The sequence below is a fragment of the Mustelus asterias genome, chromosome 22 (genome assembly GCF_964213995.1).
Source record: "Mustelus asterias chromosome 22, sMusAst1.hap1.1, whole genome shotgun sequence".
In the NCBI taxonomy this organism is placed as follows: domain Eukaryota; kingdom Metazoa; phylum Chordata; class Chondrichthyes; order Carcharhiniformes; family Triakidae; genus Mustelus; species Mustelus asterias.
In genome coordinates this window covers 58,645,346-58,662,727 of record NC_135822.1, presented here as the reverse complement: position 1 = coordinate 58,662,727, position 17,382 = coordinate 58,645,346, and the positions used below count along the sequence as shown (strand labels likewise).

The 17,382-nt window shown below is 47.6% G+C and overlaps 1 protein-coding gene across 1 annotated transcript in view; it reads right to left on the bottom strand.

The window, feature by feature from the left end:
* The window catches only part of gpat4 (glycerol-3-phosphate acyltransferase 4), a 65,139-nt gene that overhangs the window by 3,967 nt on the left and 43,790 nt on the right, over positions 1 to 17,382 (bottom strand). Inside the window, exons 6-9 of the mRNA XM_078238487.1 lie at positions 14,258 to 14,412; positions 10,205 to 10,260; positions 5,777 to 5,862; positions 2,119 to 2,247 (exon numbers count right to left, since the gene is read on the bottom strand). Coding sequence (XP_078094613.1) covers positions 2,119 to 2,247; positions 5,777 to 5,862; positions 10,205 to 10,260; positions 14,258 to 14,412 — 426 coding nt within the window. The remainder of the gene's footprint in view (positions 1 to 2,118; positions 2,248 to 5,776; positions 5,863 to 10,204; positions 10,261 to 14,257; positions 14,413 to 17,382) is intronic.

Below are 17,382 nucleotides of genomic sequence, written 5' to 3'. Positions count from 1 at the left end.
ATCCTGGTCCCCCCCCCCCTTCCTTTACAGCTACAAGAAATCTGGTGAACTGGTGGCGACGACAGTAATCTCTCCCTCAATGTCGGTAAAATGAAGGAGATCGTCATCGACTTCAGGAAGCGCAGTGGAGGACATGCCCCTGTCGACATCAATGAGGGTAAAGTGGAAATGGTCAAAAGCTTCAGGTTTCTAGGTGCCCAGATCACCAACGATCTGTCCTGGTCCCTCCACACTGAAGCTATAGTTAAGAAAGCCCACCAATGCCTCTACTTTCTCAGAAGACTAAGGAAATTTGGCATGTCAGCTACAACTCTCGCCAATTTTTACAGATGCACCATAGAAAGCATTCTTTCTGGTTGTATCACAGCTTGGTATGGCTCCTGCTCTGCCCAAGACCGCAAGGAACTACAAAGGGTCGTGAATGAAGCCCAGTCCATCACGCAAACTGGCCTCCCATCCATTGACTCTGTCTACACTTCCCGCTGCCTCGGCAAAGCAGCCAACATAATTAAGGACTCCACGCACTCCGGACATTCTCTCTTCCATCTTTGTCCATTGGGAAAAAGATACAAAAGTCTGAGGTCACGTACCAACTGACTCAAGAACAGCTTCTTCCCTGCTGCCGTCAGACTTTTGAATGGACCTACCTCGCATTAAGTTGATCTTTCTCTGCACCCTAGCTATGACTGTAACACTACATTCTGCACCCTCTCCTTTCCTTCTCTATGAACGGTATGCTTTGTCTGTATAGCACGCAAGAAACAATACTTTTCACTGTATACTAATACATGTGAGACTAATAAATCAAATCAAACTGTTGTCGCATCTGTCAGCATGTATGGGATCTTGCTGTGTGCAAACTGGCCGCGAGTTTCCTACATTAAGCAGTGACTACACTCTGCGAGTACTTCATTAGCTGTGAGGCGCTTCCTCAGGTGTTAAAAGACATCACGTGCGGCGTACAAATCTCAAATAACATCTCAAATCAGTGAAGCTGTGCAGGGCGAAGCAAAGTCTTTACTGTCACATTAAAGTCTACTCTCTGCCATAGCAGCAGGAGACGCCACATATAAACAACAGCACTCTCTAGCTGGTTATACAATCATATAGTGGAGAGGAGGCCCTTCAGCCCATCGAGTCTGCACCGATGCGCGAGAAACACCTGACTTCCCACCTAGATCCGTTTACCAGCACTCGGCCCGTAGCCCTGAATGTGAAGTTCCTCGGCCCACTCGCCCGCACTGAGCTCTGACTCTTGATTATCCCCTTGTTCCCCATATCGACAGTCAGGCTCAGAGGCCAGTTGCATTCAGTGCCAAATCCAGGTTAATGATGGGAAAGCACGGGGAGACTGAGATGCTGGAACGTGATGAAGAGAGGCTCACTTCCTGACTCCCCAAAGCCTGTCCGCCATCTACAAAGCAAGGTCAGGAGTGTGATGGAATACTCCCCACTTGCCTGGATGGGTGCGGCTCCAACAACACTCAAGAAGCTCGACACCATCCAGGACAAAGCAGCCCCGCTTGATTGGCACCCCATCCACAAACACTCACTCCCTCCACCACCGACGCTCAGTAGCAGCAGTGTGTACCATCTACAAGATGCAGTGCAGCAACTCATCCTTAGACAGCACCTTCCAAACCCACGACCTCTTCCATCTAGAAGGACAAGGGCAGCAGATACATGGGGAACACCACCACCTGCAAGTTCCCCTCCGAGCCACTCACCATCCTGAATTGGAAATATATCGGCCGTTTCCTTCACTGTCGCTGGGTCAAAATTCTAGAATTCCCTCCCTAACGGCATTGTGGGCCAACCCACAGCACGTGGGCTGCGGCGATTCAAGATGGCGGCTTACCACCACCTTCTCAAGGGGCAACTAGGGATGGGCAATAAATGCTGGGCCCAGCCAGCGACGCCCATGTCCCGCGAATGGATAACAAAAGGATGCGACAATGCCCGCTGGCATTCACGGATGAAGAATGGTCTCCTGATCTCCATGTGATAATCCTGAACCTACCAGAGTGGGCTGAAGAGTGAGCCACCATACTTTACTCCCCAGCCCAGCCCGTGTCTCCTTCCTCCACCACCCCCCCGCGTCACAAAGCCAGAGCTTACCTCTCGTGTCATTGGCGGTAGATACCAGACGCTGCAGACTATAGCCCAGCTTGTCATCATCCTCAGCAGGTAGTTCACCATTCCGTACTTGCTGCTGTTCCAGAAGGCTTCTCCGAAGCGAGGATCATACTGTGAAAGTTAAAATGTTCAGATTTTTAAAAAAAAAATCATGCCTTCTCTGTAACAGCTTGTGAGAATGTTATCAGTTGCAGACCTTCAAGGGAGGCTGTCTGCTTTAGACTAATCTACTCTTGCTGAGGCCTCAAAACCTTCTGCTTTTTGATCTGAGTGAACAAGACCAGATTTTTGCCATAACAAATACCAAAGGCGAGATATGGGGATCTGCTATGCAAATGAAGGATGAGCAGAAGTCAATTTTTCATGGAATGAGAAAGAGCGAAAAGCCAGGATTTAATTGGCAATGAAAGATGTGAAATATCTCTTGTTCCTGATTTGCTGTAATTGACTATAACTAAGTTGTTTCTCTGTAACGTTAGAACCACTCCAGCCATTGCGATGGAGGGAGAGGGAGTTCTCCTTGTGCACAAGTAATTAAAGACCTTGCATCGGATGCATGGTGTCCAGTGTTGTTTGTATTAAGAGTGGACTGAGTGTGTCTAAGGTTGCTGGTATCCAAGGATCGCTGACAGTGCTGACAACACAGGGTCAGAGTGATAGGGTCAGAGTGACAGGGACAGGGTCAGAGTGACAGTGACAGGGTCAGAGTGACAGGGTCAGAGTGACAGGGTCAGAGTGACAGGGTCAGAGTGACAGGGTCAGAGTGACAGGGTCAGAGTGACAGGGTCAGAGTGACAGGGTCAGAGTGACAGGGTCAGAGTGACAGGGTCAGAGTGACAGGGTCAGAGTGACAGGGTCAGAGTGACAGGGTCAGAGTGACAGGGTCAGAGTGACAGGGTCAGAGTGACAGGGTCAGAGTCTGGGCACCAGCACTTTAAACAGCTCATCCTCTATAGCTGCAGCCCAATGCGCCAGAGCGAAACGTATGATAGTCACCTTAAAATAAAACCAAAGCAAGAGTCGGCCTACACCACAGGCCCAAAGGTGCAGAGACGTTAACGCAGTGGGTCCCGTTTGGTGAGGGAGATTTACTGGAAGAATATTGCCATCTCATGGGTGCAATAAACAAGTACACAAATCTCACCTTGTCTGTTAGAGCACTGACAGACAACCTAGGCTAGTGAGGGAGCTGCGGCAGTGACCCTCCTTCCCAGTGGGCCGCAGGATTGAAACCGGGCTTCTTCACTCACCGTGACCCCATGAATAAGATTAAATACATTTAATACACACCGAATATTTCATAACCAGTTACAGTTTAATTCCGGAGGGACATAGATCAGCGAGATAGTCAACATCCTTCCCCAAAGGTAGGGGAGTCTAAAACTAGAGGGCATAGGTTTAAGGTGAGAGGGGAGAGATACAAAAGTGTCCAGAGGGGCAATTTTTTCACACAGAGGGCGGCGAGTGACTGGAACGAGCTGCCAGAGGCAGTAGTAGAAGCGGGTACAATTTTGTCTTTTAAAAAGCATTTAGATAGTTACATGGGTAAGATGGGTCTCGAGCAATATGGGCCAAACGCAGGCAACTGGGACTAGCTTAGGGGTTAAAAAAAAGGGCGGCATGGACAAGTTGGGCCGAAGGGCCTGTTTCCATGCTGTAAACCTCTATGACTCTACGGAGATTTCAGAAGTGGGGTTGTTTTCAGTGATTCTGGGTTTTTCTGTCATGGTTTTCTGTTCGCTAATCTCTATATTCAGGGCGGCGCAGTGGCCCAGTGGTTAGCACTGCTGCCTCATAGCGCCAGGGACCCGGGTTCGATCCCGGTCTCGGGTCACTGTCTGTGCGGAGTCTGCACATTCTCCCCGTGTCTGCCAGCACCCTCAGAAGCAGGCAGGCTAATTTAGCACCTAACAACCCAAGAGGCCAATCCGCAATTCCCAGCCAGGAGGTGAGGCCTGCATCTAATCTTTAGAACCAAAGTAGCAGAGAAACCTTCATAAAGGCCTTTGAAATATCTTCACCAGACCAGGAAAAGACATTTCCCAGGCATGATCATCAGCCCTGTATTGTGTGGTAACTATAAGCTGGATCTGACTTCATAGAATCCCTACAGTACAGAAGGTGGCCATTCGGCCGACCACAATCCCACCCAGGCCCTATCCCCCTAACCCTGTGCATTTACCCTAGCTAGTCCTCCTGATACTAAGGGGCAATTTAGCATGACCAATCCCCCTAACCCGCACATCTTTCGGACAGTGGGAGGAAACGGGAGCACCCGGAGGAAACCCACGCAGACACGGGGAGAATGTGCAAACTCCGCACAGACAGTGACCCCAAGCCAGGAATCGAACCCGGGTCCCTGGCGCTGTGAGGTAGCAGTGCTAACCACTGTGCCACCGCAACACCCCATAGACTTATAGATCTATTTAAATTGGATGTTGTTTGGGAATTGTACATTTTGGAACAAGGGGTAATTTCTACATAACCTGTGTGTGTTTAGTGATTCATATCCTTAATTGTCTAGTTATAGTCCTGTTCATCTGTATTTGTCTTTTAATTTTAGTAAATAGTAGTCGTAATTCCTACACAATGTCTGGGCTGATTATTCTCACTGGGGGGGGAGGTTTCAAGTGACTCCTCACACCATTCCAAAGACAAAACACGACATGAATTGTTTCAAGTTGAGATGCCCTCACAGCTTGCATCCACCTGGTCCATGACAAGCATTGTACCCACCTGCACTCCCAATTTCAGGGAATTATGAATTCCAATCTGAAACAGAAATGGTGTAGATTGGACGAGGGGTGGGGCAACAATGCACTCCTGAAAATTGTGTGCACTCTGACAAGGTTAAAGATGCCAAACAGTCTAGATCAGAAGTTGTCCAAAGCCCAAAGGATACCCAAGTAGCATGTCTGCTACGACTCTCACCAACGTTTACAGGTGCACCATAGAAAGCATTCTTTCTGGTTGCATCACTGCTTGGTATGGCTCCCGCTCTGCCCAAGACCACAAGGAACTACAAAAGGTCGTGAACGTAGCCTAGTCCATTACACAAACCAGCCTCCCATCCATTGACTGTCTACACTTCCCGCTGCCTCGGAAAAACATCCAGCATAATTAAGGACTCCATGCAACCCCGGACATTCTCTCTACCACTTTCTTCCTTCGGGAGGAAGATACAAAAGTCTGAGGTCACGTACCAACCAACTCAAGACCAGCTTCATCTTTGCTGCTGTCAGACTTTTGAATGGATCTACCTTGCATTAAGTTGATCTTTCTCTGCACCCGAGCTGTGACGGTAACACTACATTCTGCACACTCTCCTTTCCTTCTCTATGAACGGTATGCTTTGTATAGCGTGCAAGAAACAATACTTTTCACTGTATGTTAATACATGTGACAATAATAAATCAAATCAAAGTGACTTAATAATCAAGAATTACTCCAGATCTTAACTATAGTGTCACTCATCGTGTGGTACACCTAGTTACATAGAACAAAGAACAGTACAGCACATGAACAGGCCCTTCGGCCCTCCAAGCCTGCACCGATCATGTTGTCCTATCTAGACCTGTATCCCTCTATACCCCGTTTGTTCGTGCGTCTATCCAGATAAGTCTGTTGGAATTAGTCTTACCTTGATGGCGACTGGATAGACAGTGGCTCCAATTTCAAAGCTTCCCTTCTTAAACATCATGACGGAGGTATTATTGATACAGGTTCCTGTAGAGACGGAGACAGACAGGCACCAGATGAGCGAAACAATCGCCTCTGCCCCTCATTACTTTTTACCTGAATGGGATGTTGCCCAGTGAAGGTTTCTTGCTGCTTCACTTATGACGGGAACATCTGCTCAAAGCTCCATGTTCTCTAAGCAAGCTCCATCTGAACGGAGGGTCCAAACATTGCATTAGAAATCGGGAAAGCTTGATAAAGAGGGGGAAGTAAAAACCAATTTGTATCTGCTCATGGAGAGGGTGATAATGATTCACCACCACACTCCCTCGCTCCCTTGGAAAACAAATCTCTAACACTGTACTCGTCCCACAACACCAGGTTACAGTCCAACAGGTTTATTTGGAATCGCGAGCTTTTGGAGCACTGCTCCTTCATCAGGTGAATTTATTCACACTTGGAATACTGTGTACAGTTCTGGTCGCCCAGAAAGGATATTTTTAAACTGGAAAGAGTGCAGAAAAGATTTACTAGGATGTTACCGGGAGTTGATGGTTTGAGTTATAAGGAGAGGCTGGATAGACTGGGACTTTTTTCTCTGGAGCGTAGAGGGCTGAGGGGTGATCTTATAGAGGTCTATAAAATAATGAGGGGCATAGATCAGCTAGATAGTCAATATCTTTTCCCAAAGGTAGGGGAGTCTAAAACAAGAGGGCATAGGTTTAAGGTGAGAGGGGAGAGATACAAAAGGGTCCAGAGGGGCAGTTTTTTCACACAGAGGATGGTGAGTGTCTGGAACAAGCTGCCAGAGGCAGTAGTAGAGGCGGGTACAATTTTGTCTTTTAAAAAGCATTTAGATGGATAAGATGGATATAGAGGGATATGGGCCAAATGCAGGCCATTGGGACTAGCTTAGTGGTTAAAACTGGGCAGCATGGACAAGTTGGTCCGAAGGAAGCTGGTTCAAGTACAGTACAATCCCCCACAGCGATAATCTTGCAGCCTCACATCCATTCTCCTGATCTGTACGTCGGGCAGACAAAAGGGAATACTAACAGGTTAGGAAAGAAGTGGGGAAAAAAGGAAGCAAGAGCAGGAAAGGGTGTGGATTATTCGCAGAACAAAATGAGAATAATGAAGTCTTGTGCAGATGTGTAAATAAAAGCCAGAGATAAGGCCACGTCTTTGCCCAAAATGGTCTGCTTCAGCACTGGAAACTCAAGGCTGTTCTCTGCTTGGAAGCAGGGGTACAAATCGGTTCCAATGGGTATAAAAGGAAACACAAGAGGATGTAGAAAAGAGGAAGAGACTTTGTTGCAAAGAGACTTGAGAGGCTGTGGAGTTCACTTCCGCAGTTAGTGCTGATCACACAGATTATATCTATAGAGTCACCAGGATTTTATCCACGGAATCGGAGCGGGCAAGGGGCGGACAATGGAATGTCCATTAACCTCGAGACGTGGCAGCTGGGATCTGTCCTAGAACAAAGAACAGTGCAGCACAGGAACAGGTCCTTCGGCCCTCCAAGCCTGTGCCGTTCATGGTGCCTGCCTGAACTAAAACCGTGTGCACTTAGAGTCCGTATCCTTCCATTCCCATCCTATTCATGTATTCGTCTAGTTTCCCCTTAAATGCCGCTATTGTACCGGCTCCCACCCCCTCCCCGGGCAGCGCGTTCCAGACATTCACCACCCTCTGTGTAAAAAAACTTACCTCGCACATCTCCTCTAAACTTTTCCCCACGCACCTTAAACCTATGTCCCCGAGTACTTGACTTTTCTACCCTAGGAAAGAACATCTGACTATCCACTCTGTCCATGCCAATCATAATCTTGTAAACCTCTATCAGGTCACTCCGCAACCTCTGTCGTTCCAGTGAGAACAAACCGAGTTTCTCCAACCTCTCCTCGTAGCTAATACACTCCATACCAGGCAACATCCTGGTAAATCTCTTCTGTACCCTCTCCAAAGCCTCCACATCCTTCTGGGAGTGTGGCGTCCAGAATTGAACACTATATTCTAAATGAGGCCTAACTAAGGTTCTGCACAGCTGTAACATGACCTGCCAACTTTTATACTCAATGCCCTGACTGATGAAGGCGAGCATGCCGTATGCCTTCTCCACTTGCATTGCCACTTTCAGTGATTGGTGGACACGTACGCCCAGATCCCTCTGCCTGTCAATACTCCGAAGGGTTCTTACCAATTGCCTGTTAGAACTGAGGCAGCAACAACATGGTATGCCATCTGGACACTGCCCATCTCCAGTCTGTCGCTGGGAGGCAGCAGTACAGGTTTGGCACACATGTACCCTTTAGTACCTGCACACTTCGTAGTGAGACATGAATAAAGGTACAACCCTGTACAGAAGGTACTGAATGCAGCTCCAGCACTTTCACCTGCCGCTGACACATCTCATCCCACCTTTCTATCAGTCAGGTTTCCATCTGAAACTGCGCAGATGTGTGTGAATATTGTTCAACTCACACCCAAGCTCACTGCAAGATAGGGAAAGGCTTGCTGCAGGGAGTAGCGTCTTAACGTAGACAGATATTCCCAAACCCCGTGTAGCCTTTTGCTTTGCCATTCTTCCTGTGTCAGTGAAGTTACTCCGCAGTGGGTAACATCACAGCTAAATTCCCGTCAGGCAAACCCAGTGATGACTGAGTCGTTCCAGCAGGGCGCACACTGGATACTGATCACGGGACAGTTACAGCAGAGAAGGCAGCGATTCGGCCCATCATATCTGTGCTGTCTCCCCGCAGGAGCACTCCCCCTGCCTTCTCCCAGCACCTTTGAACGCTCCAATTCCCCTTCTGAAGGCTTCCATTTAACCTGCCTCCACCGCACTCTCAGGCAGCACATTCAACATCCTAACTACTCGCTCTGTGAAGAAGTTTCTCCTCATGTCTACATTGCCTCTTTTGTCAATCACCTTCAATCTGTGGGCCTCTGCTTCTCGACCCTTCCAGCAATGGAACAATCTCTCCCTTTCGCCTCTGTCCCCGATCCCTTACGTCTTTGAACACCTCTCTCAACTTTCTCTTTCCCAAGGAGAACAGTCACAACTTCTCCAATCTGCCTGCGTAACTAAAGTTCCTCAACCCTGGAACCATTCTTGTGAATCTTTTCTGCACTCTCTCTCTGTAATGTTTTCACATCCATCCTAAAGTACGGTGCCCAGAACTGCACATAATGCCCCTATCAGGCCAGACCAGTGTTTGATCCAGGTTTAACATACTATCCTTGTTCTTGTGCCCCTATTAATACAATCTAGAATACTATGTGCTCTGTCCTGCCACCTTCAGTGACTGACGCACATAGACTCCCAGCTCCCTATACTCCTGCATCTCTGTTAGGACTCTATGCTCTCTTTTAGAGTCATAGAGATTTACAGCATGGAAACAGGCCCTTCGGCCCAACTTGTCCATGCCACCCCTGTTTTTTTAAACCACTAAGCTAGTCCCAATTGCCCGCATTTGGCCCATATCCCTCTATACCCATCTTACCCATGTAACTGTCTAAATGCTTTTTAAAAGACAAAACTGTACCTGCCTCTACTACTACCTCTGGCAGCTCGTTCCAGACACTCGCCGCCCTCTGTGTGAACAAATTGCCCCTCTGCACCCTTTCCCTCTCTCCCCTCTCATCTCAAACCTATGCCCTCTAGTTTTAGACTTCCCTACCTTTGGGAAAAGATGTTGACTATCTAGCTGATCTGTGCCCCTCATTATTTTATAGACCTCTATAAGATCACCCCTCAGCCTTCTACGCTCCAGGGAAAAAAGTTCCAGTCTATCCAGCCTCTCCTTATAACTCAATCCATCAAGTCCCGGTAGCATCCTAGTAAATCTTTTCTGTACTCTTTCTAGTTTAATAATATCCTTTCTATAATAGGGTGACCAGAACTACACACAGTATTCCAAGTGTGGCCTTACCAATGTCTTGTACAACTTCAACAAGACATCCCAACTCCTGTATTCAATGTTTATATTGTCCCTCCATGCTCTGCCTATCCAAATGAATGACTTCACTCATTAAACTTCATCTGCCACTTGTCCATCCTTTCCACCAATGTGCCCATGTCCTTATCTACACTGATCTCCTCACAGTTCGCAATGCTTCCAAGTTGTGTCAGGATCTTTGTACCTCAATTGGACCCAGTGCTGCCCAAGGTTCTTAACATTGAACAGGAATCAGACTTGGGGCCTCCTGACCTCTCGAGCTCAGTCACACACCCTCCTCACCAACTGAGGCATCCGGTCTACCAGTTTACCTCGGGGGTCTTTCAGTGTCTATCTAACCAAGATTCTCTTTTCAGTAATGCCAGTACCGCGTCTGCTGCCATCTGTCAGAGGGCAGAGAGACCATTCGATGCCCACACACTTACCTTCTGGGAAAATCAGAATCGGAAGCTTGGCCTGGTCTCTCACATGCTCACTCAACCTAAAAAAAAAATCAACAAAGGCACAGTTAGCCTTTCCAAGTCAAATAACCCATCTGCTCGTGTAGAAATCTCCTGCCTTTCTAAAGAACCCTTCCATGCTTTTTTAAATTCAATTATGGGAAGCGAGAATCGCTGGCGAGGCCCAGCATTTACTGTCCATCCCTAATCGCCCCCTGAGGTGGTGGTGGTGAGCTGCCATCTTGAACCATTGCGGTCCATGTGGTGTCGGTACATCCGCAGTGCGATTAGGGAGGGAGTTCCAGGATGTGGAGGATTAACCAAACAATGCACGGTGAGCACTCAAATCTTTTAAGCTTTTATTCCCTGCTAACAAGGGGAACACGGTGAATTTCACAAGGGTGTCCTCCTGATTCATAGACAATATAACAGTTATAGTTCACCGTATCTTGATCTCTGGAATTTTGTTATTGAAAGGTTCTTATTTTCATTCTGTGGCCAAGGCTGGAAACAGTGTTTATGAAACTAACACAAGGTTTAGAATAGTCGCTTATCCGGAGTACGCAAGCGTTGGCCTCACTGAAGGCCTTGTTTACTAATAAACATTTTCCATTACTCGACAGAGTTGTTTGTCACAACTTCATTTCCACAATTGTTGTGACTTAATTTTTCCATATCAGCATCTGCAGTTTTTAACTGCTTTTAACTATAGTTTCACATGTTCCAGCAACCCCACAGTGCTTTATTTGAAGTGAGCATCCTGTGTCTTGCAGAACAAAGTGAACTAAATATTTGGCCATAGCTGGAATTACAATGTAATTTCCACAAGGATTTTGACCCAGCGACAATGAAGGAACGGTAGATATATTTCCAAGTCAGGATGGTGAGTGGCTCGGAGGGGAACTTGCAGGTGGGGGTGTTCCCCATGTGTCTGCTGCTCTTGTCCTTCTAGATGGTAGAGATTGTGGGTTTTCGAAGGTGCTGTCAAAAGAACCTTGGTGAGTTGCTGCAGTGCATCTTGTAGATGGTACACACTGCTGTTATTGTGTGCTGATGATACAGGGATATTTAAAATGGTGGATGGGGTACCAATCACACAGGCTGCTGTGTCTTTTTTTAATAATATCTTTTTTTAAGGTTTTCCATTCACGTGTTGCAATAAACCCCCAAAGTCCACTGCAGAATAGAATCATAGAATATCTACAGTGCAGAAGGAGGCCATTCAGCCCATTGAGTATGTATCGACAACAATCCCACCCAGGCCCTACCCCCATAACCCCACACTTTCACCCTGCTAATCCCCTGACACTAGGGTCAATTTAGCACGGCCAATCCACCTAACCCGCACATCTTTGGACTGTGGGAGGAAACCGGAGCACCCGGAGGAAACCCACGCAGTCACGGGGAGAACATGCAAACTCTGCACAGACAGTGACCCGAGGCCGGAATTGAACCCGGGTCCCTGGTGCTGTGAGGCAGCAGTGCTGACCACTGTGCTGCCGATTAGAATAATTCTCATTCCACATACACAGATAGAAAAGACTAGCAAATACTAACACAACTGGTTTCAATGATCAATCATCATTCATTATAGTCGGGCACTCCTTTTCGCACGGATAATGAACAGATATTGCAAAGAGTGAGGGATCTCAGGTTAAAGTCCTGAGCGTGGGGCACAGTTGCACACACCCTCACCCACAGAATAACAGAGGCAGAGAGCTATGCAACATCCCTTATGGGGTCAGAACCAAGCAAGATCGAAGTCAGCACCTTAACACCTCCACACAGTGAAAGGGGGGGGGGGAAGAGTCAGGATATGGCCACAGGTACAAAATGTGGTGTGACGGTGTACACGCTCGTGTACAGGATAACAGGCAGCCTCACAGAAAGAGTGTGGATAAATCACAAGGGATAAAAGCTCAGGATGAACGATGAACTGCCGGATAATATAACCATCCGCGGAGCTTGAGAAGGTCACAAAGCCAGGACTGCAGCAACAGCAAGGATCCATCCAGAGTTTCGCTGAAGCCTCTGCACCACATCGTCAGCCGCAAGTCCTGATAGACACCCAGGCCCCGGAGAGGCAGTGAGTCCGGTCGCCTCCAGCCCTCCTCGACGAACACAGCGGTCAAAACAACATAAGAGCAACAATTGAGATCTTTGACCTACCCCAAGCCTGGAAAACTGGATACAATGTGTCCCATCAAACTGGCAACGCCCAACCTTCAAATGGAGGCTGTGAAAGCATGGCAGCCAGTTCTCAGTCGGGAATTCACCCCCAGGGGGAGACAGGGCGCACAGACACTCCTTCTCCGGCACCACGTCCCCAATTTAAGCAGGATGGCCCACATACTGGGCAGCAAGATTTCCAAGGACTGATGGTGAGCAGCACTGAGGAAACTGCCCTCTCAACTGGCCATAAGACATAGGAGCAGAATTAAGCCACTCGGCCCATCGAGTCTGCTCTGCCATTCAATCATGGCTGATATTTTTCTCATCCCCATTCTCCTGCCTTCTCCCCGTCACCCTTGATCTCCTTACCAATCAAGAACCTATCTATCTCTGTCTTAAAGACACTCAATGACCCGGCCTCCACAGCCTTCTGCGGCAAAGAGTTCCACAGGTTCACCACTCTCTGGCTGAAGAAATTCCTCCTCATTTCGGTTTTAAAGGAGCGTCCCTTCACTCTGAGGTTGTGCCCTCGAGTTCTAATCTCTCCCACTAGTGGAAACATCCTCTCCACGCCCACTCTATCCAGGCCTCGCAGTATCCTGTAAGTTTCAACAAGATCCCCCCTCATCCTTCTCAACTCCAACGAGCACACCCAGAGTCCTCAACTGTTTCTCATACGACAAGATCTTCATTCCAGGGATCATTCTTGTGAACCTCCTCTGGACCCTTTCCAAGGCCGACACATCCTTCCTTAGATACGGGGCCCAAAACTGCTCACAATATTCCAAATGGGGTCTGACCAGAGCCTTATACAGCCTCTGAAGTACATCCCTGCTCCTGTATTCTAGCAAGATTCTCTTCTCTGCTTCATCCATTCTCTTTAGGGTATCTTGCAGTTCATCAAAATGAGCACCAATGATTTGTGCCAGGGAGCTGACTCATCCACAACTTCCCTCACAAAGGCAGCCACCATCTCGTTGCCGAGAACATCGTCAGAGTGAGCTGCTCACCAGCTAAACCACCATTGCCAACAAGGTCCCACTCAGCCATCTCCCAGCACCTTCATCAAACAAGGGTTTTCCCCACTTTGTTCAGCTCCCCGTCACCATATTTCAGAGAATCATAGAAACCCTACAGTGCAGAAGGAGGCCATTTGGCCCATCGAGCCTGCACTGACAACAATCCCACCCAGGCCCTATCCCCGTAACCCCGCATATTTACCCCGCTAATCCCTCTAACCTGCACATCGTTGGACACTAAGGGGCAATTTAGCGTGGCCAATCCACCTAACCTGCCATCTTTGGACTGTTTGGGGGAATTGGAGCACGCAGAGGAAACCCACGCAGACACGGGGAGAGCGTGCAGACTCGGCACAGACAGTGACCCAAGCCGGGAATCGAACCCGGGTCCTGGAGGTGTGAGGCAGCAGTGCTAACCACTGTGCCACCATGCCGCCCAGAATTGTAACCAGGATTTTCCAGGAACATAGCACGGCGTATGCTTGCCAAAATTATCATAATTATAATATAATTATGTAATTTTGGCATCAGGATAAAAAAGGATTAAAAGATGAGTGGAGCTTGCAAAAACACGGCCATTCCCGCACTGAGATAACATGACCCCCCCCCCCCCGCCGCCATGTTGAGCTTCCTGAATTTTGTTGGAGCCACACTCGTCCAGGCAATGAAAACCCAGCAGATGCCAGAAGCATTCAGAAGAAAGTGAGCTTTGCAGAGAACCTCCCATATTTCTGGCAATTCAGCCCTGTGCCATAAACGGTGCCCTGACCATCACCGTTCAGCCAGCAAGATGTATCGCAAAGATGCCACAGTGACCAAAACCTCAAAATCATGATTTTTATCTCACCTTCTTGCAACGAGATTGCGGTCTTTGACCTCTGACCTCTCGAACCAGATATGAGGACAAGCCTTGACCATGGCCCTCTGAATGACTCCCATCAGCCCGCCATGGATCTGGCCCACCTGTTGGAAAACACAATCACACGGGCCGTTAGAACTGTTCTCGGTGTATCAGTTAGCAATCTAGTTTGAGTAACTCGGAGGGTGGCTTCCCTCTCTTAACCAACCAGGCTCAATCTGAGTGACAAGGAGCAGACTGCATTTATACCCCTTCTATTCTCCACTGCTTCCTAATTTGATTTAATATGATTTATTATTGTTATATGTATTGGTATACAGTGAAAACTATTGTTTCTTACGCACTGAGCATACCGTTCATAGAGTACATTGGGGAGAAGAAAGGTGAGGGTGCAGAATGTAGTCTTACAGGGACAGCTAGGGTGTAGAGAAAGATCAACTTAAGAAAGGACGGTCCATTCAAAAGTCTGACGGCAGCAGGGAAGAAGCTGTTCTTGAGTCGGTTGGTGCGTGACCTCAGACTTTTGTATCTTTTTCCCGACGGAAGAAGGTGGAAGAGAGAATGTCCGGAGTGCGTGGGGTCCTTAATTACGCTGGCTGCTTTTCCGAGGCAGCAGGAAGTGTAGACAGAGTCAATGGATGGGAGGCTGGTTTGCGTGATGGATTGGGCTACATTCACGACCTTTTGTGAATGCAGGAAAAGGGGAAGGAACGTGAAGGGAAATTACAGCTTGATCACTCAGAGAATATAGAGGATTATATTTATTGCCACGGTCTACTACATCCAGACATCTTTCACGGAATTCACTGGCTTGAAGTAGGGAAAAGTAGCAGCCATTTTGTGCCAGGAACATTCCAGAAGCTACATATATTTTCAAAAGACAGACTGTACCGAGACAGAAAAGGCATTTAGAAAAGTGCTGAAAAGATGGAGCCGATGCAGGAAAAATGCCGGATCTTGCGCCAAGATGGTGGCTCCGCATTTCCCACTCGTCACTTGATCTTAATCGCTCCTCATGCCGATACCAAAGCACATCGAAGTGAGTCACATCTGAGTGATCGGCAGCGAACCTTCCTGTTCTGAGAATGATTCAACCTCCAGTCAAATCATCTGGATAAAGGACCAATTTCCCTTCTCCACACACCCACATTGCCAAGGTCATATTCAGCATGGAGAAGTGTGACGTGACTCACTTTGGACAGACCACTAAGGAAGGACAGTCAACGGTACACGGCAGGAATCGCAGATGAGCTGAGGGATCTTGGTGCCCATAGACACCGGGCAGCACAGTGGCACAATGGTTAGCACTGCTGCCTCACAGCGCCAGGGACCCGGGTTCGATTCCCGGCTTGGGTCACTGTCTGTGTGGAGTTTGCATGTTCTCCCCGTGTCTGCGTGGGTTTCCTCCCACAGTTCAAAAGACATGCTGGTTAGGTGCATTGGCCATGCTAAATTCTCCCTCATTGTACCCGAACAGGCGCTGTGGCGACTAGGGGATTTTCACAGTAACTTCATTGCAGTGTTAATGTAAGCCGACTTGTGACGAATAAATAAACTTTAAATCAAAACAAATCCTTAAATGTGACTGGGTCACTTTTTTTTTATTCATGTGTGGGACATGGACGTCGCTGGGACATGGGTGTCGCCGGCTGGCCAGCATTTATTGCCCATCCCTGGTTGCCCGAGGGCAGTTGAGAGTCAACCACATTGCTGTGGCTCTGGAGTCACATGTAGGCCAGACCGAGTAAGGATGGCAGATTTCCTTCCCGAAAGGATATTAGTGAACCAGATGGGTTTTCCCAACAACCGACAACGGTTTCATGGTCATCAGTAGATTCTTAATTAAAGATGTTCTTTTATTGAATTCAAATTCCACTCTCTGCTGTGGCGGGATTCGAACCCGGGTCCCCAGAGCGTCTGCTGCATTAATAGTCTAGCGATAATACCACTAGGCCATCGCCTTCCTAACTACCTGGGATTAGAAATAGAGAAATGGAATATAAAAAGATAATATAGATCAAACCAAAACTTTATAATTCACTGGTGTGGCCTTAGCTGGAGCATCGCGGACAATTCTGGGACCCACAGTTCAGGAAAAATGTCACAGCCTTCGAGACAGAGACGATACAGAGGAGATGTCCCAGGGTATTCCCAGGGATGAGGGACCTCGGTTCCGAGGAGAGGTTGGGAGAGTTAGGACTGTTCCCCTCGGGATGAGGATGGTTCAGAGGCGATGGAGTTGGAGGTTCGTCAAAACAATGAGAGGTTTTGATCGAGTCGACAGAGAAAAACAGTTCCCTCTGGCGAGTGAGTCATTGTTGCAAAGTTCGTGTTTGTAAAATTAAAACAAAAAAAGATTGCAACAAGAATCAAATTGTAAAATTGCATGGTCCCTTTCAAAGGTCATTTTTTTGCAGTACTTACAGTTTAAAAAAAAGAGGTGCAAGTGCATGGGAGTACACAGAGTGAAATATTTGTATCGAGGGGCCAGGCAGTATGTTGCCAAGACGACAGGCTGTTTTTGAATTTTGCAGCCCAATCAGTTTAAACTCGGCACTTAGCGAACAGCAGCCGATTAGATTTAAATTTAATGTTTTGGTAACCTGAGAACCAATCCTATTGTGAGGATGTTGATAGGTCATCAGGGGTATAAGAGATAGCTCTCAGCTTCAGAGAGACACAGCCAGCAACCGCTCTTTGCCACAGCTCACAGCTTGAGAAAGAGAGACAGCAACCTCTCTCTCTCTGCCACAGCTGATAGCTTGGAGTTCAAAGCCTCATCTGAATAGCAAAGGTACCAAAACAAGACAGAGATTCCAGACAGAGACCAGAAGATTCCGGAAGGCGACAAACCTGGTTGTATTTTGAGAGTGACTAAAAATTCTATTTTTTTGTTAAGTGGGAATTGTATTTATCTAAACAGCATTCCATTAGAATGGTGTTTTATCCGGGCTGTTAATAGTTGATGTAACCTGTTCACTGTTAGTTAGAGAAATAAATTGTTACTTGTTGATTTCAGTGTCTCAGGTAGTTATTTTGATTTAACCACTCGGGAGTTGCTGAAGCGCAGATCATCCCACTTCACATTCACTTTTACAGATTATGATTCGAGG